Here is a 25,302-nt window from a genome sequence, read left to right on the forward strand (position 1 = left end):
GGCTGAGTGATACGACGAACCTTAGAAATGATGCTACCGTCCAGAGCGAGCACAGAGGTAGAGTCTTTAAGGTGAGAAAAATGAATACCCTGTCTTTGGGCCCACTCTTCGTCGATATAACTAGCCTCAGCACCAGAGTCTATAAGGGCCAAACAAGATGCCGAAAAGGATGACCAGCGGAGAGTGACCGGAAAGGTGGTGCGTGTCCCGGTCTTGGATGTGGGGAAGAAAGTAGTTGCGCTCGTCAGTAGTCCCCTGATTACTGACGAGCTCTGGCTTTTACTGAACAGGACGACACAAAGTGACTACCCGAGCCACAGTAGAGGCAAAGACGATTAAGTATCCGTCGTTGACGTTCAGCTGTTGAAATGCGGATTCCTCCCAGCTGCATAGGCTCAGTATGTGACTCACCACGAGTAGCAATGGAAAGAGTAGGCGGGGTTATAGGTTGTTCAGACCTCGAGCTCCGTGCGTGGCGACGCATATGGAAGCTCTTGTCTAGGCGAATAGCCAACTCCACCAGCTGATCAAACTGGTCAGGAATCTCACGGGCATAAATCTCGTCTTTAAGGCTGGGGTTAAGTCCTTCTAGAAAGTGAGCAACAAGAGCTGGTTCATTCCAGCCAGACGAGGTGGCCAGGGTGCGAAACTCTATAGCGTAGTCTGCAGCAGAACGACCTCCCCGTAGCAGCACAGCGAGCACACGAGAAGCCTCTTGTCCATGTACAGAGCGATCAAACACCTTGATCATCTCCCATTTGAACAGCTCAAAATCCTCAGTCAGGTCCGAAGCCATCTCCCAGACGGCAGTCCCCCACTCACGTGCCCTTCCCGTGAGAAGCGAGATCACGTAGGCGATGCGCGCACGGTCCCGTGCATAGATGGTTGACTGTAGGGAAAACACCACCTCACATTGAAAAGAGCGGCATGCAGTGGGCTCACCGGCATAGCATGGAGGGTTGTTGATCCTGGGCTCAACTGGGATGTCACGGGAAACAGGTGCCTCAAGATTATTGCGATGAAGACGCATAGACAACTCGGTAACCTGAGCAGCCAAACCCTCCACGGCACGACGGGTCCCGGAGATCTCCTCGTCGTGTCTTCCCAGCATAGCTCCCTGGGCCTCGATAGCCGCACGAAAAGGTGCCTCCGCTGGGTCCATCATGGTCAGTTTATTCTGTTACAGTTTGAACAGAGGACCCAAAAGCAGAGGTAATGCAAATAACAGAGTTTATTTCTTTGTAACTGGAAATAAGGAGACTGCCATCAATGGACGCAGATCTGACAAAAACAAAAACAATAATGCTGTCCTAGTAAATAGTTGGTTCAGCGCCGGCAAGGAGGCGAGCAGCAACTGAGAACTCTTCCCGTGTCCAATGTATGAAACTCACGGATGGCACGCAAGCTGGAGATCCTCAGACAGCAGGTGAACAGGGTAGAGAACAATGGTGAATTTCCAAACAAATCTCAAACACCTCGAAAGGACAGGACAGGATGCAGAAACTCGTGAGAGAATATATATTGGTAGACATGTAAACGAAGAGACAAAGCGAAAGCTCAACGTACAACAATAAACTGACAAGGAAGCAGAGAAAACAGTGACTAGAAGTAGCCAAGTAAATTAGAGAGGAAGCGAGCACAGGTGAGACAGGATCAGTGTAAGTGTTAATTGCTATGGGAAACAGCTGCGAGAAGAGAGATACGGGAAAACCATGAATGGGAGCAACTAATGCCGAGTTCAGACTGCACGATTTTCAAAATAATCGGGTCACTGTTGTTTTCACACTGCATGACTATCTGGGGTAACATTCAGTTGCTGCTGTGTTCACACTGCACAATGGATCGGCTATAGGAGGTTTCACACTGCATGACTTTACAAAAGAAAGAATCGCCGAAAACTTCTCCCTGGTCCGCAAACTACGTTTCACAACCAAACAAACGCGAGAAGTGATAAGGAAATAACGGCGTGAGACCGGAGTTCTCGCGCTACACTGAATTTGTTATTAAAAATGATAGCCTACAAGAAGATTGCGATCCAAATTGTCTGTGCACTGATTTGTAGCGAAAATGAAAAAATAATAATAAACAGTTTATGCAGGAAATGGTTGGGAAGACGAGGGGAGCAAGGACTGTGTTTTGCAAAGAGAGTTGGGGGTAAATAAATAATTTTGCAAATGTCCTGCTGTTGCTGCTTGTCATGCAAATGTTTGTGCTTTGTTTCTGTTTGATATAATTGTAAATATAGGCCTATCTATTAAAATACTGATATTCTGGTCTATAACTCCTCCCCGAACAGCCTGCTGTCCTGTATCTTGCTCTCTCATTGGCTGTTGGTCATCGCCGATGTAGTTTTCAGTCAGAACACATTCACACAGCAGGATTGTGAATCGCCGACAGGTCAATATATTTAGCATGCCAAATATCTCACGGGCGTCGGCGACTCGTCGGCGATTCTCTCAGATCGCGTCTTTGCTCATTCACACTGCGTGATTGTCACTCGCGTGAACGAGCACCGGTTTGCCTGTGATTTCGGCCATTTGACGGCGATTTCTCAAAACCTGTCGGCGAGCCAAAATCTGGGCTAAAATCGTGCAGTCTGAACTCGGCATAGGTGTGTGCAGCGCGAAGGCCGAGATAATGATGAACAGCTGGGCGTGTGTGCGTGTGTAACACTACGGGAATAGAGAGGAAAGAAACTGATTCATGACATGCTCACCACGGATGCATTTATTTGATCAAAATACAGTAAAACAGTACTATTGTGGAAAAATATTACATGTAATGTTTTATTTTAAATTATTTTAAAATACAATTATTTAAATTAAAATAAAATGTAATAAATAAAATTAAACCGTTATGGCAAAGCTGAATTTGCATCAGCCATTACTCGATTCTAGAGTGTCAAGAAGTAAAAAAACAAAAAAACAATCATACTGACCCAATACTTTTTCATGGCAATGTATCTAAAACTTTCACCTGTTGGTAGAAGTATGTTGCCATCAAGAATAACAAGACTCTCCTCAATCAGTGTGCCAAATTTCACAACGATTTACCATATGTTTTTAGGGTCTAACGCAGACTAACAGGCAAAAAAAGCAGCAAAGGAAGAGTAAGATGACTAATGGATACATTACAACATATGCCCATGTGTCTTTTGTGCTTGGCCCCATAAAAAGAATAACTGTGGCCTCTTGCAGGTGAGGTTACACAATATGAGTTAGTAAATGGCATTAAATTAGTCTAGCGGGTTTTACGTGTTTCTCAGAGTCTCAGAATAATAAACACCATTTATTAGCAAGCAGAACACACCTTGAACTTTTTTTCACGCACTGCGCCATTGGGATGATGATATTACTGCGCATAAAGCATCTAGGACACAGACACACCAAAACACTCACACATGTGTGCACACACAGGAGCTCAAGACTAAAAGGAGAAATATGTGAGAGAAAGTGTGTGTGTGTGTGTGTGTGTGTGTGTGTGTGTGTGTGTGTGTGTGTGTGTGTGTGTGTGTGTGTGTGTGTGTGTGTGTGTGTGTGTGTGTGTGTGTGTGTGTGTGTGTGTGGTGACAATTGCCATGTAGTGTAAACCATCAGAGCATTGTTTCGTGTTAATGACATGTCATAGAAAACTCAGTCCCACAGAGAACACACAGAACTCTCTCGGGCACAGCTGGGCACCAGTGTATTACCACCAGAGGAACAATGAGGAAACACAGCAGACAGTAACCACCGCTGCTCAACCCATTACTGCATTCAAGACAACAGAACGCTCTTTGTTCTTTAAAGGGGTCATATACAAAATTGAATTTCTCTTTTGCAATAAGAGTTTCATATACAGTAGCCATGTTAACAACTGGATGGATCTGAAAGCTTAATATCAAGTACAAATAGACCATCTTTTTGAAATAAAAGCTGCACTAGATAAACTGGAAATGGTTAGATTTCTGATATGAGAAAAAAGGGAGATCTATAGAACCCGGAGAAAGCTATCGATTAGCATTCCAATTCATCTTAATGGTTGCTTGGCTAGTTGCAGGATATCACTGGGCTAAGGTGGAAATGGTAATGTAAAACTAATTATCAAATGTTGTTTGGTGCAAGAAACCTTAACTATCATTATAAGATCATTACAGATTATCACTCTAACATTAAAGTTACCAATAATTCACCTAAATATAACAACATGATTTATATTGTACATAAATAACAAATTATTAGTGTTTCTTTTTTTCATGCAAAATCTGTAATTGCAAAAAGTAAGATATCAGCATAGGCTGTTAGATGGCATTCAAAATTGCACAAGTCCCCATGGTTCCAGCGCCAGCTTTCTCGGAGCTGCAGTCACAACACTAGCTGAGGTAGATTAAAATCTAAAGCTATTTTTGGCCAATGGTGTGCCAGATGCGAACACAGCATAATCACTAAATATCTTAATATCATGCATCAGCATTTGAAGCTATGCCCTCAGCATTACACATGACAGATATGTGAATATGCAATGTCATACAAAAGGTTATTTGGGCAAACACTGTATATTTCGTTTAACATCAGAAGCACAGGATCTGTTTTCTTGTGTGAAGGCGCAGGATTGTAGAGCCCAGAGTCAAAGGCTTATGTTAAGGGCATATTACAAGAGACTGACTGTGTCATTTCCAAAAGGGCAGGATGACAGTGCAGTGCCAAATATGATTTAGCACATAAAAATGCAAGGCTGTCTGTTTCTAAGGTGGCCATCTTTTACACATAGTCTTTTTAAATATAAAAAGAAAATGTTCTAGACAGTGTGGCTCCATGGGAAGAAGGATTTGATAATAAAGGGTCAAAAATCAATATCAAACTCAATTTGTTCTAACTAGAAACACTTCAGGAACAATGTGTCCATTCTGAATATAATACATATTTATACACTACTAACTTTTAACCCTTATCGAAACACTGCAGATATCCACTAACAGAATAACCGTCCACATAATAGTCTAGTGCATACTTTTTCTATCAGATGATATTGTCCTTTAAATGAACTTACAGAAACCACAGGTGTACACCCCAACTGAGCCAATTATAGTATAGTTAAATTTGCCTAGCTGTTTCTACACTGCACACCTGGTACATTAAGCTGCAAATATACTGATTACAAAGATGGGGCATACATGTATTTGCACAGATCCTCAATTTCAGGAAACAGTGGATCATATGCGACTGTTGATTAGCATGCTCAGCAGATAGAAAATGAGATGCAAGCTAACTGTCAAAATAGCTTCTGTAGTTTGTGAGAATGAAGTATATTTTAGCAGGTAAACTTCTTTCCTAGAACAGTCGAGTGTTTACTGATTAGTTTAAAATTTAAATCTCTATCCCATCCCAATTATACTTTCCAAAAAAAGATGAAATACAAACATTTCAGCATTGAAAAGTATTAAAAAGAATCACCAACAGCGATACTATGATCGATCGTATATGATTTTCATTGTGTCACTGACAGAGAACAGCTGCAAAAGTACACAGGACAGACAATCATTGCATGCCATTTTCTTCAGTGTGCAGTAATAATCCACCAATCCATAAATAAATCCATTCTCTCATTAAATACTTCCACAATCACAGCTCTGATGATAGCAATGAACACAGCTTGTTAGAGTCACAAGCACAGGAATTCACATTATTAGCATAAATTATGTGATGGTATGACCTCACACCTTGGAAGCTTTAGTCCATCAGACCACTCGCACAAAGTGAACATTTGATTACCTGCCTACACCCAATCCCCACACTCAAAATCCGCTTAATTTATTGCAATATCATGAGGCACACCCCCCTCCCCATTTCCTAGCCGCTGCCGATCCTATCATATTAAGGCTGTTGAGGGGTATATATTGCACAACCCCTCAATCACTTTAACACAGTGTGCTGTGAGCTGTGGCTCTCTTCAATCAGCCTGTTACGTAATCACACATTTTGTCCAAACACAGGGATTATTCCCCCAGAGTCAGCGCTCGGTGTGTTTCAGCATTACCATGAAGCTATGCTCTCAAAAATACCACTCATGCAGATAACTGCCTCTGCTCTCTGAGCTTAAGCCTGGGCAACTCGCCAAATAAAAGTTTGTCCAAATTTGCAAACTTGTTTTGCACACAAACAGCAGTATTAAATCATCACAGACTACTGTCCACTCCCATTTTCCAAGCTTTTAATTCTTAAATCGTTAAATTTATTAGGAGTTTTAAATCACCAAAGGGACAATAGTGCCCATTTTCATTTTCCAGGCTTTGGATTCACAAGTCACTTAATTTTTTAGCAAGGTTTTGTTGACTAAATATACACTGGTCATTATTGGCTGAACCTGAAAGAATGCCAATCACTCATTGGTCCCTGCAGAGCGCTAATGCATTTATTGGCTGGTGCATCCTCAGCCCTTGTGGAGTTATAGGCCTATATTTTATATCTATAAAATTACAATCATTTGGAAAGAGCCATCTGGAGAATGAGTGGGCATAACAGAGGTTATGAACTTTACATTGGAGAACCCACCAGCACAGATTTTCTGTCTGTCAGACTCATGCACCCAAGCACATCGGCTGATTAGTCATCAATACATAAGTGCTAAAACACCAAAAAGACATCAAAATAGCTTATTCTCTAGATACCTTCAAATAGGCTGCATTTCGGGGGAGGGTCTCCCAAAGGGAGTCTGAAGTATTTCAGTGAGGATATAAAATTAAATTAGAAATCAAATCAAACTAAAATGTTAGCCATGACCCCATCCATCAAATTTTTAACTAACCTCATCACTCTTATTGGGCTTATCCATCTACTAAAGACACATATTAAAAAGAATGATGAAATAGACACTAATTGACACGATTCCTGTAAAAACCAGCAAAAAAGACTTAAAAAGAAGTAAATTGTTAATGACTCACCTCCGCAAGGTGAGGCATGGGGTTAAATCCACAGAGATGACATACCACACTTTTACATTCAGTGCAGGTGTTGTAATTAGGAGGGTCTTTTGAGCCCATGTTAAGATCCACTTTACAGAGTGGGCAGGTGGATGGCTGAGGTATACTTTCAGGATGTTTTATTAATTTATCCTGTATAGTTTGAGGATTATCCTTTTCTGAAGTAGGTATCCCAGATACTTTGTCTTCATTGAGCTGCTCTGGTTTCTTTCCAACAGGTGGCTTGGTCTGTTTTGCAGGAGGTATCTTCTTGGGTTCTGTTGCAACAGATCCTTTGCGAGATGTTGGCGGTGTAATATTGGCAGAAGCCACTGAGCCTTTACGGGAAGCTGGTGCTGTGGAAGCTTTACCAGACTCAGTGGAAACCGTGGAGCCTTTCCGTGAAGTTGGTGGTGTTGTGGACGGCTCATCTTGAACAGCTGAAGAGATCAGATTAGATGCTGAGCTAAAAAATGAGGATCCAAAGCCCAGAACTTTCCCAGAGACAGCAGAAACTGACTGTGGTGAGGGTGACCGAGATCTAGCTGTTTCTGTTAAACCACCAAAGCCAACGAAGAACTTCCCTGTGGTTGACTCAGATGATTTAGAAGCAGGCTGTGCTTTAGGACCACCTAATCCAAAACCAAAGAAATTTGATTCCTGTTTTGGGGGTTTGACCTCGGTGGGTGGAGCATATTTTACAGGAGTGGTTGTATGTTTGGGTGGCTGTTGTTCTGATTTCACAGGCTCTGGTTGATTATTATTTTGCTTTTGAGGTTCTATTCTAGGGATGATTATATCAGTTGTCTTGGCATCAGTGCCTGTCTTTTGTTGAGGGCCTGGAATTGAGATCTCTTTCTTTATTTCCTGAGCAGGAGCTGCTTTCTTTTCAGATGCGGCTGTGGTGGGCTTCTCATCAGGTTTGGACTCAACTGGTGCTGTAGCTACTTTGTCAACTATTGAAGGCGTTTGGCTGTCCAACACTAAGGGAACTGGCTGAGGTATCACTACGGGACTTTCAGATGTATTTATTCCTGCCTGTGCCCGTTGTACCTGGCAACTTAGGCAGAGCCATTCCTCAACCTGCAATAATTATAGGACAGTCAATGCCAATAAGACACACATCCTCTAATCTAATGTTAGGTTTCTATCTAGAAAACCAAATAACTACTAAAAAAAGATGCTTCACACATTTATACAATAAAATAAATAACCACTTAAATTAATGTCATTAAGGGTACTTTCACACTGGCAGTTTAGTTTGGAATGGGGCACGGTTCGCATGAAAAATCGTGAATGTGAATGCTGTCATTCGGACCCGGGTGCGCACTGGGGTACCGAACCCGAGACTACCTGGAGGAGGTGGTCTGAGTACAGTTGCACTCGAACCTTGCCGCGTGTAAAGCAACACGGACTCGGGTGCGCACTTGTTCAGGAAGTAAAGTAACCTGCTCATGCGTTTTAGCTGATTATGGTGTATTTAGTTAAATAAAACACATGTAAGGGATGATAGGACTGATGATTTAGGGAATAATCGGGCTCAGACCGCGGCAAATGAGCCCAATGTGAAAGCCCCCTGTTTTAATTGACTGTGACAGTTTTTTCTACCCTTACTTTACATATCTTTTAAGTACAATTTAAAGAAAAAAAGCCAGTGAGGGTCAAATACTGTTGTTAAACTTATGTGTATACTACCTAATTACACAAACCAACTGCCTCAAGACAGACTGCTACAGAACATGTCTTGGGAATTGCAATGGCCACATTGACAGCATGAATACAAATGACCTCTCTTAATTGTTGTTGGTATTCGTGGATTCATTGCAAAGTTTAACCATCATAGAGTGGAAGTTTTTCATTTGCATGTGTTTTTAAGTCAACTCAGGCAACAAGAGCAAGAGTTCTCACACGTTGTTTTCTGTGCGCACACACAGAGCCAAATTCAGTTTTCTTTCTCTTTCTTTTGAGCTTAAACGGACGCATGCACACAAAATTAATTTTAATTATTTTCAAATAGAGCTATTTAAATCATCTGGTGAAAATGTTTTTATATTGCAATATATATCGCAGAAAAACAAAATATTGCAATGCATGTTTTTTCAATAATTTGGTACCTCTAATAAAATGCAATGAATAGTTATATTTTACATTTAATTTTTGTTTTTTGATTTTTCCGAATGCTATTTAGAATGCCAGTTTTTCAGTTAGCCAGTTTTTTATGATGACAATGCAAACTATACAGACTCACTGTAATTGTTTACTGATTGTTGGAGTAAATAACAAGAATGGAACATGGATCTTAAACATGTTCAAAAGTAGATGTCAAATGTCTTACCTCTGTTTGATTAGGCATTGGATTAAATCCACATTGGCTGCATACTGTTGTCTTGCATTCAGTGCATGTGTTAAAATTCTTGGCATCCTTAGAACCAATTTTGAGTTCCAATTTGCATAATGGGCAATTGGTCTTGACTTCTTTAGGATCAGGTTTTTGGGGTGGTTTGGGTGCTGTGACTTGCTTAGTTTCTGGTTCCTTCTCCACTGTTTTTACTGCATTTTGTGCTGCATGTGGTTTAGTGTCTCCAACAGGTGGAATTTTACTAGAGTCTGGTGCGACTGCAGATCCTTTGCGAGATGAGGGTGGAGTAGTCCTAGCAGACATCTGGGAAGCTATGGATCCTTTTCGAGAAGTTGGCGGTGTTTTGGAAGGCTCATCCTGAACAGCTGAGCTAATCAAATTGGATGCTGAGCTGAATATAGAGGATCCAAAGCCCAGAACTCTCCCAGAGACAGCAGAAACAGACTGTGGAGAGGGTGAGCGAGATCTAGCTGTTTCTGTCAGACCACCAAAGCCAAAGACTTTCCCAGTGGTTAACTCCGATGGCTTATTGGAAGCATTGTGTACCGTAGGACCACCAAATCCAAAACCAAAGAAACTCTGTTCCTGTTTTGGTGGCTCTGCCTGGGGAGGTGGAACAGATTTTTCTGGAGACTTGTAAGACTCTTTTAAGAGTGTGTAACTCTCTTTATCTTTCTTTGGATCTGATGTTTCTTTCTTCTGAGAGGATGCAGGTTGTGCCTTTATGTCACTCTCTGGTAGTTTTGGTGATTCTTTCTTTTGGACTAATGATGGTGACCCTGGTGTTGTACTTTCTGGTCTTGGATCCCGTGCAGTGGCAAAGACATTGTCAAGTTGTTCATGGGTCTTTATTTTAGAAGGTCCTTGTGGTTCCATTCCTTTTAATGCTCGCTGTGTCTGGCAGTTCAGACACAGCCATTCATTGGCCTGTAATTAGAGATTTAAAATTATTTCTTTAATTCTTTCTTCCTTGACATGCCATTTACATTATATTGATTTTTTCTTGGAAACCACTAAACAAAATGGCACTGTATTATAGATAAGTAAACACATTTGCAGCAATCAAATATTGTTATCAACAGTTTGTTTAATTGCTTCTATTGCTCTCCTCATATGTAAGTTGCTTTTGATCAAATTGTCTGCTAAATGATTAAATGTAGTTACCAAAAGTAGTATTATCTTACCTCTGTTTGATGGGGAGTTGGGTTGAATCCACAGAGGTTACAAACTATGTTCTTACACTCAGTGCAGGCATTGTGGTTAGGAGTGTCCTGTGAACCAACATTAAGATCCACTTTGCAAAGAGGACATGTTTTGGTCTCTGCTTTAGGAGCTACAGCTGCTACTACCAAAGCTTCAGGTTCTGCTGTAGCCTGTTGCACCTGCTTCTCATCAGTTTTTTCCTCCTTTGGTTTTTCTGTTATAGGTGCTTTTGTGTAAGAAGTAGGTAGAACTTTTTGAGAAGTTATAGATTCTTTCAAAGAAGTGGGTGGTATTGCAGATGTTTCATATGTTGAAGCCTTTTGAGTAGTTCGGGGCAGTGTAGAGGACTCATCTTGAACGGCTGAGGAGATTAGATTAGATGCAGAGTTCAAAAAGGAGGATCCAAAGCCCAGAACCTTCCCAGGGACAACAGTAACAGAAGGCTGAGGAGATCCAGATCGAGCACCACCAAAACCAAAGCTAAAGAAACCTGTTTCCTCTTTAGAAGGTTCTGGTTTCTGTGGTACACAAGGTTTTGTAGGAGAAGGATCAAGTTTTGGCATTTCAGTTGGTTGTGTTGCAGATTGTGTGGGTTTGTTCTCTTGATTCTCTGTAGCAATTGATGTCCTTTTCTTCTCAATGACATCTGACTTATTTTGTGGAGAAACTGAAATCGAAGTAGGTATGATAGCCTCCTTTTTTTCTGATATTGTTGGTTGAGATGCTTTGCTAACCTGGGGTTGTGGTTGGGTAGAGGGATATCCTTGTGCTTTCTTCTCCTGGCAGTTCAAACACAGCCATTCCTTAACCTGTAGGATAATAATTGGGAGAAATTAAGGAGAAATTAATGCAATAACTGATGCATGTGCAACTCACACAGAAAAGGGTACTCTTACCTCATTTTGATGTGGCATGGGATTAAATCCACAAAGATTGCACACAGTGTTCTTGCATTCAGTGCAGGTGTTGTAATTCAGAGAATCCCTCTTTAAGTCCACTTTACAGAGTGGACAGGCTTTTGGAAACTCCAGGGCTGGTTTGTTAATTTTCACATTAGTGACTGGTTTCTTGGACATTTCATCGTGTGGTTTATTCTCCACTGTCTTCTTTTCATCCTGTTTCTGTACAGCAGTAAGTTTGGCCTCTTCTGCCAGTTTAATTTTTTGTGGGGCTTGTGAGGCTTGCGAAGCTTCTGAACCTTTTCGAGAAATTGGTGGTGTTGGTGTTGTCTTAATAGAACTTTGGGACACAGTGGATCCCTTACGAGAACTTGGTGGAGTTTTGGTGGATGATTCATCCTGAACGGCTGAGGATATCAGATTAGATGCTGAACTGAGGAAGGAGGACCCAAAACCCAGAAGTTTCTCAGAGACAGCAGACTGAGGAGAAGGTGACCGAGATTGAGCACCTCCAAAGCCAAAGAAACCAGACTCTTCCTTATTCTGTTCAACTTTATATGACAGAGCAGGTTTGGAAGGAGATTCATCACCTTTAGACTTTTGAGTATTTGGTTCAAGAGTAATTGTAGTTTTTTTAGTTTCTGCTGTAGGTTTCTGGTCCTGCTCGGCAGGAACACTCTGCTTCTTTTCTGGAGAAGGTTGATCTTGGGTTGCTTTCTTTTGTGGAGATGCTGGTTGTATTTTGTTAGATTGTGATTGTGGTTCAGAAGGGGGAGGTCCTGAAGATCTGTTTACCTGGCAGGTCAAGCATAGCCAGTCCTTCACCTGTTGATTATTTTAAAAAGTGAATTAAAACATTAAACATAATTGAAGTCAAAATCTATACAAATTAATTCCTAGTTGCATTTTTAAAAGAGCCTTTAAACATATAATTGTAAAATCCATTGACATATGGTACCTCGGTTTGATGTGGATTGGGTTTGAAACCACAGAGATTACAAACAAATTTCTTGCAAGAGCTACAGGAGTTATAGTTCTGTGGGTCCTTCCTAAGGGTTTCTTTGCAAAGTGGACAGTTATTTGAAAACTGCTCTGGAGCATGTGGAGGTTTGGCCAGTTGAGAATCTTGGGTTTTCTCTACTGGCCTTTGTTCTTGCATTGATATAGAAGCTGGATTTGATTCTTTTTCAGGTAGTTTTTGTTTAGCATCCTGAGGAGCAACTGATCCCTTCCGAGAAGTGGGTGGTGTTGGTGTAGTCTTATTTGAAGTCTGGGAAATTGTAGATCCCTTGCGAGACGTTGGTGGAGTTTTGGAAGAGGATTCATCCTGACCAGCCGAAGAGATTAGGTTAAATGCTGATCCAAAACCAAAAACCTTATCAGAGACAGCAGTTTGAAGAGAGGGAGACCGGGAAGGAGCACCGCCGAAACCAAAGCCAAAGAAACTTGACTCTTCTTTAATCTGTTCATCTTTAGGTGGTAAAGCAGAATTGGAAGGAGAAGTATCAAACTCTTTATTGCCTGCCTCAGCTATAACACTTGACTTCTTCTGTGGAGAAGGTGAGACAGAAGTTTCTTCTTTTTGTGGAGATGCTTGTGGAAGTATTTTGTTATATTGTGGTTGTGGGTGACCAGGGGGAGGTCCTGCAGTTCTCTGCATCTGGCAGGTCAAACACAACCACTCTTCTACCTTTAGATCATAAGAAAGATTACAAAAAGAGTCACATATGTTCTGTATTTGTACCACCTTTGATCTAAAAATTTTTTAACCATATGTTTACCCTTATCTCTGATGTTTAAATTACCAAATTTGTACACAAATTTTTTTTTTGACCAAAATGAGAGCTTTAACATGTAATAAATATAAAACAGACTTACTTCAGTTTGATGTGGATTAGGATTGAATCCACAAAGATTGCAAACAATGTTCTTGCAAGTCGTGCAAGAGCTGTAGTTCTGTGGGTCCTTCCCGAGGGTCACTTTGCAGAGTGGGCAGGTTTTTGGAGGCTCCTCTTTAACTTGAGCTTGTAGAGGTTTAGATGGTTGAGCATCTGGTTGCTTTTCCTGTTCTTTGTCTGGTGTAGAGGTTGGCTTTGATTTCACTGCAGGTGGATTTAGTTTAGTGTTCTGGGGAGCTACTGATGCTTTTCGAGAAGTGGGGGGTGTTGTTGTGGTCTTGTGGGAAGTCTGGGAAACTGTAGACCCTTTGCGAGATGTTGGTGGAGTTTGAGAAGGTTCATCCTGGACAGCTGAGGAGATCAGATTGGATGCTGAGCTAAGGAATGATGAGCCGAAGCCTAGAACTTTCCCAGAGACAGCAGACACAGTGGGCTGAGGAGATGGTGACCTTGAATGAGAACCACCAAAATCGAAGCTGAAGAAATCGGAATCCTGTTTATGAGGTTCAGGTTTAGATGGTTGACCAGATTTGGCAGGTAAGACATCACATTTCTGCATTTGATATTCTGATGTAGGTTGTTTTGAATCTGCCAGATTCTGTTTGTCTTGTTTCCCAGAAGCATTAAGTTTCTGATTCTCTGCTACAACACCCGGAATGTCTTGTTTTTGTGGTGATGCAGTTAGAAGTAATTTAGTAGTATGTGGTCCAGGTTGCACAACTGAACGTTCGGGAGTTCTCTGCATCTGGCAGTTCAAACACAGCCACTCCTTCACCTGTAGGGTGATGATAAAAGGTAACCATATACCATTGTGAGAAATAAAGACCACTAAATACATACATACATACATACATAAAAATCTGTAAAGTTAACTTTTTTCTCACCTCGGTTTGGTGTGGCATTGGGTTGAATCCACAGAGATTACACACAGTGTTCTTGCAATTAGTACAAGTGCTGTAACTCGGTGGATTCTTTATTATTTCTGTCTTACAAAGTGGACACGTTTTAGGAGGCTCTGATTTGTCATCATTCTTTTTTATTACAGCTTTTTCCTGAACCTTTGTCATTTCCTCTTCTGGTTTCTGGTCTTTCTGCTTCTCTTCAACAGATTTAGCTACATGTTTAGGTGACAAATCAGCTGATCCTTTCTGAGAAGTAGCTGGTGTTAATGTAGTCTTCACGGGTGTTTGAGAAGCTGCTGAAACCCCCTGTGTTGCAAAAGGTGTTGTGGAGGATTCATCTTGTACAGCAGTGGAGATAAGATTAGAAGCTGAACTCAAGAGGGAAGAACCAAACCCAAAGACCTTTCCAGAAACACTAGGAGCAGCAGGTTGGGGAGATGGTGATCTAGAGCTTCCAAAACCAAAAAAGCCACTCTCTTCTTTTGTGGATGCAGTCTTTGTCAGTACAGTAGATTTTGTGAATACATTATCATCCTTCTGTGCAGGCTGTACTGAGCTTTTGATGTCCTGCTGAGGTGGCTTCTGTGTTGATGGAACTGAACTTTCCTTCCTAGACCCTGGTGTTGTACCTGCAGATAGGTCAGTCTTTTCTTTTTCAGTTGCATCTGTGGAGTCATTAAGTGGCTTCTTCTGTGGAGAGGCAGGAGCTGGTGTCACTTTCTTTAGTGGTGATACTGGTGGAGGTACTTTGTGTGCCTCAGCTTGCGCTCTTTGCATCTGGCAGTTCAGACATAGCCACTCCTTTTTTTTCTGAAACAACATTCCAATAATCAGTTTGAGATTGAGGAGGCTTAAGAATAAGCATCAGCATATGCACTAGCACTGTGGTCATTGTATCACAAAGAGAAAAACTTAGTGCTAAAAAAGCATTTCAAATTTGTATCTAATAATATACAAAACTATATTATGTTAATATATTAAAAAATAAATAAAGTAACAATACACATTTAACCATACATTGATAAGTATTATAAATTAAATGTATATTACGTTTTAGAATCCTTTAAAACGTTTTGTGGTGTGACAAAAATTTACTGTATCTACTATATACCTATATTTACCTTTATCTTTAAAATAATATGAGGTTATAAATGCTTGTGCCCATAATGTCAAATATCTAAATACTACTACAGTACTAATACAATTATAATTATAATATATAAATGTTATAATAAAAATGTTTTTTATGTTCTTCAATGTAAAAAAGGCTGCTTACCTCTGTCTCATGGGGCATAGGGTTAAAGCCACATAGATTACACACAGTGTTTTTGCACGTGGTACAGGTATCATAATTGGGAGGCTCCTTCTGCAAATCGACCGTACAGAGAGGACAGGCTTTGGGAAGTGATTTAGTGAACTCTGTACTTGTTGTTTCAGATACAGTTGTGTCTTTTGTTACTGATACAGTTGGTGACTGTGCCAGATTGACAATAGATTTCTTATCTGTTTTCTGCTCTTCTGTATTTTCAGGATGTACTTTTTTGTCATCTGTATGATGCATTTTAGGTGAGGCATCAGCTACTTTTTGGGAAGTGGGAAGTTTGCTGGTCTTGAGAGATGTCAGAGAAACTTCAGAGCCCTTTCGTAAGGAAGGTGAAGTGGTGATCTTGTCTGAAGTCTGGGAAACAGATGAGCCTTTACGAGAAGAAGGTGATGTTGTAGACTTAGCAGATAGCTGGGAAGCTGTGGAACTTTTGCGAGAAGTGGGAGGTGTTGTTGGAGACTCGTCTAGAGCTGATGAGATCAGATTACTTGCTGAGCTAAAAAAGGAGGAACCAAATCCTAAGACCTTCCCAGAGACAGCAGATGCTGCAGGTGGAAGTAAAGGAGACTGAGATCTACCTCTAGACACTTCAGAGAACACAGGCACAGCTTCATCTTCCATCTTTCCTTGTTCTTGTTGCTGTGGTGTAGCTCCTTTAGTGGTTTCTTCACCTTTATTTGTCCCATCTGTATTGTCAAGATTGTTTTTAGAGTTTACGGCAGCTTCAGACCCATTTCGTGAGGTTGGAGGAGTCATTTTAAAAGATGTCTGCGAAACTGCAGAACCCTTGCGAGAGGAAGGTGGACTGGTATTCATTTTATTGGAGATTTGAGAAGCTGCAGAACCTTTGCGAGAGGTTGGTGGTGTCTTATCAGAAATTTGAGAAGCTGCTGAAGCCTTGCGAGAACTAGACGGCACAGTGAAGGGTTCATCTTGAACAGCCGTCGAGATTAAATTAGATGCTGAGCTTAAGAAGGTGGAACCAAATCCTAGAACCTTCCCTGAGACAGCAGAGACAGCAGGCTGAGGAGAAGGGGATCGAGATCTAGCTCCACCAAAACCAAACCCAAAAAATCCAGATTTGTCTTGTTGCGGATTTATTTTTTGAAATTCTGAATTTGTAACTTCTGCAGTATGCTGTTGCTTTCTTTTTGTTTCTTGGCTGGGTTGTTCGGTTTCTTTTGAAGTTTTCTTATTGTCTTGTTTCCCTTCTAATTCTGGTTTCTTATCCTTTTGAACTGTATCTGCTGGAGAGTGTGGCTTTTTCTGTGAAGCATCTGGAGTGGGAATATCCATTCTAACTGGTTCAAATTCCTTAGCATGTGACTGAAGCTGCACAGGAGGAGGTTTTGATGCTTTCCGCATTTGACACGCCAAACAAAGCCACATCACCTGTAGTTTGTAAAGCATAATGTATTAATAATTGTGCAACTTAAAATTACATTGTGTATATTAAGCAAGCTAAATAGCATCCCAGAGTGCAGTGGACTAAACCACAATGCTTATTAACTTGCAATTTTCCAAGGTAGCTCAAATTATTTAGAATTATTTAGCATTACAAGCTATCCTGTCAACATGAATCTGTTGTATAAATATGCTTTTCAATTTGCATTATGACGCCAATATTATAATGATAGAGATTTTCATTTAAGTCAGCATCAACTCAAAATTGACACTATTTATTCTCTTAGTGCATGTCAATGCACCTCATGCTGTATTTAACAAACCAAAATATTGTTTTGAAGACATTTTTCAACACAACAGTAGTATTTACTCACCTCATTTTGATGTGGAATGGGGTTAAACCCACACAAGTTACATACAATATTTTTGCATTCAGTGCAGCTGTTGCATTGATCTTTCTTGAGCTCCACCTTGCAAAGTGGGCAGACCTTGGGAAGAGGCTTGGATAAATCCTTTGGTGTCTCTGATTTATCCTCTTTCACTTTATTTGATAACTCCTTAGCCTGCTGAAGTAATGCTGTCTGCTCCTCTTGTTTCTGTCCAATTGAATGTTTAGTATCTTTACTAAGTAGAGCTTTCGGAGAACCTTGCATGGTCTCAGAACCTTTTTGAAATCTAGATGAGGTGCTGCTGTTGGACAATGACTGAGACATTGCAGAGCCTTTACGGGGAGAGGGGGGAGCTGTGGTTTCTGAAACTGAAGAACCTTTGCGGGAGGTTGGTGGTGTTGTGGAAGGTTCATCTTGAACAGCTGATGATATCAGATTAGAGGCTGTGCTAAGGAAGGATGAACCAAAGCCTAAAACTTTCCCAGGTACAGCAGAAACGGCAGGCTGAGGGGAAGGAGACCTGGATCGGGCCCCACCAAAGCCAAAACCAAAAAATCCAGACTCCTCTTGATGAGGTTGAGCCTTTGGTGGTAGTTTGGTTTGTTTTTCTTGAGGATTGTCCAATTTCATCTGCTGTGAGGTCTTAGGTTGATTCAGCTGTTGTGGTGAAACATCAGTGGGCTTCTTTTCCCCAAATACAGCTATTTTCTGACCAGTATTGGTGCCTTCCTCTGTGTTTTGTTTCTTCTGCATGGATTCTAGAACATCTTGCTGCTCCTTTGGCACTTGGATGACATTCTTAGCTTGAGCTTGCTCTGCATTGGAAGGCATTGATGCCCGCTGAACTTGACAGGTCAAGCAAAGCCACTCATTTGCCTGCCAACAAATGAGAGGGGTTGAGAAACTCCAGAAAACATTATTTTCACAGAGGTTTCTCTTAAACAAATGTTAAGAAACAGATTTTTACATAACAATATTGGTGAACTAGCTGTGGAATGATAATATTGTCAAAGGTATTTTCTATTAACGGTTAATACAGTAGAGCCCACAGCTCATTTTGCAAATTCTAAATAATCTTACCTCGGTTTGATGAGGCATGGGATTAAACCCACATAATGTGCATACAATGCTCTTGCATTCAGTGCAGGTGTTGAAATTAGGAGGATCTTTCTTGAGCTCCACTTTGCAAAGTGGGCATTCTTTAGGATGAGACTGAAAGGACTTATCAGCTTGTTGAGGCTTTGATGGAGGTGTAGATGGTGCTTTGAAAGGTTGAGGTTGTAGGGACTTCTTGTCTTCCAGTTGCTTTTGAGAAAGAGGTTTACTTTCCCCAGCCTGCATTGTTGTTGAGGCCTGAGAGACTGTAGATTCCTTGTGAGATGTAGACACTGTTTCAACAGCAGATGTGGTTTTGAGAGACGTCTGTGAAACTGATGAACCCTTACGAGAGACGGGTGGCGTCACAGACTTCACAGTGGTCTGGGAAATTGTTGAACCTTTGTTAGGTGTTGGTGGTGTTGTGGAAGATTCATCCTGAACTACTGAAGATATAAGATTAGATGCTGAGCTAAGGAAGGAGGAACCAAAGCCTAGAACCTTCTCAGCGACAACAGGTTGAGGTGAAGGGGATCGAGATCGAGCACCACTAAAACCAAAGCCAAAGAAACCTGTATCTTCTTTAGAGAAATCTTTTTTTGTTGTAGTTTCAGATTTGGCTAAAGCAGTACCATCTTTTGGCTGTTGAGGTTTTGGAGTATCTTTTTGTGCAGGGTTTTTTTCCTTGGGGGGATTTTGTGTTGCAGACGCAGACGTGGGTTTTCCAAGTACTGTTTTTGACTTGTCCTCAGTTCTACTGTCTACTGGAGGAGGCTGATATGGAGCTGTTTTGTCTTGATGCGAATAAGTATTAGCCTGTAGCTGGGGATTTAGAGTTGAAGGTTCAGGTGTTCTCTTTATATGGCAACTCAGACAAAGCCATTCCTTCACCTGCATGGCCAAAATCACAACCATAAATCAACATTACTGTTCTTCAATAAAAATAAATATGAGCAAAAAAGTAAAAGAACATCTCATCTTACCTCCTTTTGAAGAGGCATTGGGTTAAATCCACAACGATTACACACAATGTTTTTGCAATCAGTGCAGGTGCTGAAGTTAGGAGGATCACTGGTAATACCTGCCTTGCAAAGTGGACAGAGTTTGGGAAGAGGCAGGGGAGTTTTATCAACTTCCACAGCCAATGATTGTTCTAGTTTTGCTTTCACAGAAGATTTGCTGGCTAGATGAGGTGACTCAGATATCGTTGTGTCTTGTTTTTGTGTGGTAGGTTGTTTTATGTCCCCTGTGTTTGTGGTCTGTGGAACAGCAGGGCTCTTTCGAGACGTGGGTGGTGTTGAGCTCTGGGAAACTGTTGAAGCTTTGCGGGAGGTTGGTGGTGTTGTAGATGTCTCATCTTGCACAGCTGAAGATATTAAATTAGATGCTGAGCTGAGAAAGGAAGAGCCAAAGCCAAGAACCTTCCCAGAGACAGCAGACACCGCAGGCTGAGGAGATGGAGACCTTGACCTAACACCTCCAAAACCAAAAAATCCAGATTCTTCCTTTGCTGTTTTGGCAGGGACTTCAGATTTGGCTTCATGTTCTTGCTGCTGGGCTTTTTGTATTGGCAGAGTACCATTTGGAGCCTTACTTTGTTGGTCCTGTAATAATTTCTGAGCAGGGTGAGTTTTCTTGTTAAACTTGTCCAATTCAGAAGCAGTCTCCAACTTTGGAGGTCCTTGTGGCTCCATTCCTTTGAGAGCTCTTTGTGTCTGACAGTTTAGACAAAGCCACTCTTTCACCTGAATAAATAAGACAAATTGGTTAACTCATGTACACATGCATTATTCAAAAACTTTTCAAAAGTATTAAAAGCCATCATAATGTCACCTCTGTTTGATGGGGTGTTGGGTTGAATCCACAGAGATTACACACAGTGTTTTTGCACTCAGTACAGGTGCTGTAGTTAACAAGGTCCTTTTTTATTTCTATCTTGCAGAGCGGGCAGGATTTGGGTGGGGGTTGAGGGCCTTTGACTGCTCTTGGCATCTGTGAAGAAGGTTCAGATTTTTTAGATATTGGTCCTTTGTTCTGTAGGTCAGGAGTTGGCTGTGTCTTTTTCTCTTCTTTCTGACTAACTGATTCAATAGCCTTTCCTGTAGACACTGATATTGCAGCCCCTTGTGATGTTGTGGAGCCTTTGCAAGACGTTGGTGGAGTAGAGGTCTTGGGAAAAGTTTGAGAGACTGAAGATGCTTGGGGATTAGTTGGTGGTAACGTAGAAGGTTCATCTTGAACTGCTGATGAAATAAGATTAGATGCTGAACTCAGAAATGAGGACCCAAATCCTTGGACCTTACCAGACATGGCGGAAACAGCGGGCTGAGGGGATGGTGATCGTGATCGGGCTCCACCAAAGCCTAAGCCGAAAAATCCTAACTGTTCTTGCTCAGTCTCAGCCTTTGGTGCTGCTTTAGACACAGAAGAAGAGGGATCGTTTTTTGCTGTCGGCTGCTGTAAAGGTTTAGGGGAGGGAGCTTGCTTTGCTCCTTCTGCACTAGTTTGTTGTTCATGCATCTTTTTCTGAGCAGCAGGTTGGTTGGCATGACTAGCCTTTGTTGGCAAAGCTGTGGGCTGTTTCTCTAAAGGACCAGGTGTAGAATCCATATTTTGAGATGTGCTGGGGTTAACAGTGGGTTGTCCTGGAGGCTCTATTCCTTTCAGAGCTCTCTGTGTCTGGCAGTTTAAGCAAAGCCATTCTTTTGCCTGCAAAAACATCTATTATGAGTAATTTCTTCACATTGGTTCTTTTTTGTTACATTAATTACAAATGAAAATAAAATATTTTGCAGGATTGGTGTAAGTTGACCATAAGTAGATATAATAACATTACTTACTACTTGCTGCTTTGAAAAAATATGTAAAAAAAAAACTCTGTTCTTCTCAGAGAACAGAGAACCATTGGTGATATACTTTATTCTCTCTCTCTCTCACTTTTTTTGGTCTTTTAAGTTGTTTTTATAATAAAAAGAGAAAATTGGTCAATGAAAATGTATATTAATTTGTTTCAATAGCTGCTTTTCCATTAGCCTTCAAATTGTGCAAAACTGCTAATTGAAATTGCGAATTGAAAATACACCCAATGAAAACACGTCAATTTCGTAAAAACTCCCATATATCGCAAAAAAGTTTTTACGCTTGCTTGATGCCTTGCAGGCAATTTGAAAAAGGAATATTTCGCAAAACTGCAATGGAAACCGTTTTTTCCATTTACAGGTCATGGGCATACGTAAAAGTTGATCCTTTTTTAAAGAAGGCACGGTATGTTTGGACAGAAGATGAGTTCTTTATTAAACTCATAAAAGACAAAAGTATTACGGGAATACTGCATTCTAAACTAGAAAGAAATGCCACAATTTTTCAATACCTTGAAGCAGATAGGAGGGAGAAACTCCTCATATGTGGCCGCTCCCAAGTATAAGTGGCTTTCCATTAATGCTTGGATAACATGCCTACGTCTCCTACAATTAAAAATAATGGCTAGTGCGATGGCTGGGACATCTGTTGCCATGATTTTTAGAGTGACTTATCACGGGAGGAAAAAATTACGTTTTAGTCACATAACATCGGTTAATTGAAACGGCGTCATTTCGCAATAGTTTTTTATCGACATTTAGAAAATATCGCAAAAGAAAAAAACTGTAATGGAAACGTGGCTATTGTTGCTAATAAAAGATCTTCTTTTAATAGACATTTCTAAATTTTGAATTTGATTATTAATATTAATATCTGGTTATTTAGAAATCATAAAAATCATGACGTTTATGCATATTTTGCTTTGGTGACTTATAGAAAGAATGTTGAAAGGTCTTTGACTTCTTGATTGTTGATATCCTTCTTAGCAAGATGAAATTTCAATATGTTCATGTCAGACCAGCCCTTACAACTCTTACTTTAACAACTTTTTCATGACCTTCGGAATACTGCTACACATTACAGGCAATTGTAAAGTATATTGAAAATGCATATTCTACTAGAGGCCTACATGACTACTTTTATAAATGCATTCCCAGTAAGCTAGAAGGGGAAACCACAGTATGTTCACCTCAAACCAAAGAAAAAACTGAAAACTTCAAAGAAAAAAATAACTTCAAAGAAAAAAACTGTAATGGAAACGTGGCTATTGTTGCTAATAAAAGATCTTCTTTTAATAGACATTTCTAAATTTTGAATTTGATTATTAATATTAATATCTGGTTATTTAGAAATCATAAAAATCATGACGTTTATGCATATTTTGCTTTGGTGACTTATAGAAAGAATGTTGAAAGGTCTTTGACTTCTTGATTGTTGATATCCTTCTTAGCAAGATGAAATTTCAATATGTTCATGTCAGACCAGCCCTTACAACTCTTACTTTAACAACTTTTTCATGACCTTCAGAATACTCCTACACATTACAGACAATTGTAAAGTATACTGAAAATGCATATTCTACTAGAGGCCTACATGACTACTTTTATAAATGCATTTCCAGTGAGTTGGAAGGCGAAACCACAGTATGTTCACCTCAAACCAGTCTTAAGACACTCGCAAATGTTTTATTATTCTAAAAATGCATGTTTTAGAAGTCTACAGTGCAGTTGATCATCTGACTTAAAAGGGTCTTTCCAGTAAACTAGAATGCTGAAACAAATATTTTCATTTCAGAGCAGTCGTCTGAAGTCCCATTTGGCTACAATGAAAATCATTTGTGTATATTTAGTGAATGGGCTCTTTTATGTTACAAATAATAAATAAACCACAAACATTGATTACTAAGACCCAAAGTAGTATTATTTACATAAGCTTATTTACGTACATATACTGCACACACACACACACACACACACACACACACACACACACACACACACACACACACACACACACACACACACACACAATATTACAAGTAAAATATTTGATATTTGAATATATATTTCATGATAAAACACCAAACACACAGTTGTGGGCTATGAATTAAGGTGACCTTCATATTGTAGAGATATTTTTGTTCACTATTATCTTATTCCAACAACCTTTGCTTGACACTGAGCACAATCGAGTAGCAGATGCTACTGTAATCTACACCTCATCTCTGTGTTTTGAACTCTCTTGGAAAAGTCTTTCTTTGAGGACTGCCCACTGATCCTCTGCCAGTTGTTTTTTCGTCACACAGCTGGTCCATGTGGCCCAATAGCCATGGAGTCTCCTTGCCAGGCTACACGAAAAGTCTGAATGTTTAATTACAGAATCTATAGTTTTTTGTGCTCAACACATCTTAAAATATGGAATGGTCATTTAGGGGCCAGTCTGGTATGCCCAAGGCTACCAGAAGATGACAATAGATGATACATCTCAGATACAGTGCTTACAAACTAAGCATAATAATAAAACACAACTTTTTAATGCCCATTTGTACTACTAAGTACTCAGCATTAGGTGCAGAGTTCCGTAGAGTCTTAAATAAGCATTATTTAGGACCGGAGATATGCGTAGCCCTTTAGTGTCTCATTTTAGACAAGTAGGACATAATGTCAGTTTTTTACAATATATCGGTATAGAGAAGGTAAAAAAAAACCGTCAAGAGCAGGAGATTATGAGAAGAAATTATTACAGAGGGAATGTTTTTGGATTTATACCTTAAATAATTTGTCACTATTAGGGTTGAATGAGGATATTGATAGTAAGCCATTTTTTATAGTGATTGAGCCATTTCTTCATCCTGTTCTTGATTATTAGTTAAGCTGTTTGTATATATCCTTTCTTTCAGTAATAATGATCTTGTTATATTTTTGATATTGCTATTTTATTTATTTATTTTTGTTCGGAACCCCCGCGGGTTTCCTTTGACGTTCCAGAATCGGATCTGTTGTCCATCGCAGCATCACAGGGCGGGCAAGAATCTTCAGGAAGAGAAGATTCGACAGTGCTGCCACTTTCGGGTGTGCATATGGCATTTGTCGAGTCAGATCCTGAGATGAAGGCCATGCTTTCCCGGGTCGCTGCGAGCGTTAGACTAGAGTGGAACCATTCCATCCTGTCTGTCTGAGCGCTCGCTGCTGGACGATTGGTTTTTGGGTGTGGCCGCCCCGTGTCTTCCAGCGATCCCTCGTTGATCTCCTCCGCTCTTCCTCCCCTCGACGGGGCCGCTGCCCATGGGTACACTGGGATCCCCCGGTTGAACGCTCTGTTGCGATGTTACTGTTTCCTCAGAGTGCTTCTTCTCGGCGCGATCCTAAGCACCCGTCCGAAGCCTGTAGTTTTTCGTCTACACAAGTTGTGGCGAAATTCTATAGCGCCACAGGACAGGCAGCCGCCTCACCCCACAGCCCTCTCCAGTCCTGCCCCCCGCTATACGCCGGGTTAAGCGGCAATCTTGAGACGGGCTGCTCAGAGACGGGACACAGTTCTTTCCAGAAGCTGGTAGCAGGGCCACTCCTTTCCCTGGTGGAGGGCCGGGGATTAATCCTTATTCTAGAAAGAACTGCAACTCCCATCTCTGAGCACACAGAGTTCTCGGACGACGCGGTGAGCCGGCCCCGAGCCGTGAACCCCTCGTCCCCCTCTGTCTCAGAGCCGGATGACAGTTCGCGCCGTCCCCGGACCGTACCGCTCTCATCCCCCTCTGTCGCCAGACCCCAGGCAGAGCAGGCCCCAGCGGAATGCTGGTCCTTCCCTGGCCTCCTCTGTCAGGGTGCAGTTATGACCGTGCCCCCACAACCGGCCGCTATGCCGTCCACGTCATGGCCGGTCATTCCGCTTCGCTGCACCACCGAGGGGACATCTGTGGTTCGCATGACTCCGCTGGTACAGTTCTTGGGAGCATGGCCAGAGCTTCCCAGTCTGTTCCGCGCGAACCAGCGGCTCGGCTATGCGATTCAGTTCGCACGGTCTCCTCCCCGCT

General features: G+C 41.1%; 1 protein-coding gene across 1 annotated transcript in view; it reads right to left on the reverse strand.

Moving 5' to 3' along the window:
- The window catches only part of pclob (piccolo presynaptic cytomatrix protein b), a 131,107-nt gene that overhangs the window by 81,597 nt on the left and 24,208 nt on the right, over nucleotides 1-25,302 (reverse strand). Inside the window, exons 4-15 of the mRNA XM_077193650.1 lie at nucleotides 20,244-21,119; nucleotides 19,394-20,155; nucleotides 18,396-19,301; nucleotides 17,301-18,191; nucleotides 15,475-16,914; nucleotides 14,181-15,008; nucleotides 13,277-14,071; nucleotides 12,357-13,088; nucleotides 11,396-12,223; nucleotides 10,481-11,308; nucleotides 9,273-10,223; nucleotides 6,920-8,020 (exon numbers count right to left, since the gene is read on the reverse strand). Of these exons, the coding sequence (XP_077049765.1) occupies nucleotides 6,920-8,020; nucleotides 9,273-10,223; nucleotides 10,481-11,308; nucleotides 11,396-12,223; nucleotides 12,357-13,088; nucleotides 13,277-14,071; nucleotides 14,181-15,008; nucleotides 15,475-16,914; nucleotides 17,301-18,191; nucleotides 18,396-19,301; nucleotides 19,394-20,155; nucleotides 20,244-21,119 (10,938 nt within the window). The remainder of the gene's footprint in view (nucleotides 1-6,919; nucleotides 8,021-9,272; nucleotides 10,224-10,480; nucleotides 11,309-11,395; nucleotides 12,224-12,356; nucleotides 13,089-13,276; nucleotides 14,072-14,180; nucleotides 15,009-15,474; nucleotides 16,915-17,300; nucleotides 18,192-18,395; nucleotides 19,302-19,393; nucleotides 20,156-20,243; nucleotides 21,120-25,302) is intronic.

Source organism: Siphateles boraxobius, unplaced genomic scaffold, assembly GCF_051911475.1.
Source record: "Siphateles boraxobius isolate OS27281-9 unplaced genomic scaffold, OSU_SipBor_1 31, whole genome shotgun sequence".
Taxonomy (NCBI): Eukaryota; Metazoa; Chordata; class Actinopteri; order Cypriniformes; family Leuciscidae; genus Siphateles; species Siphateles boraxobius.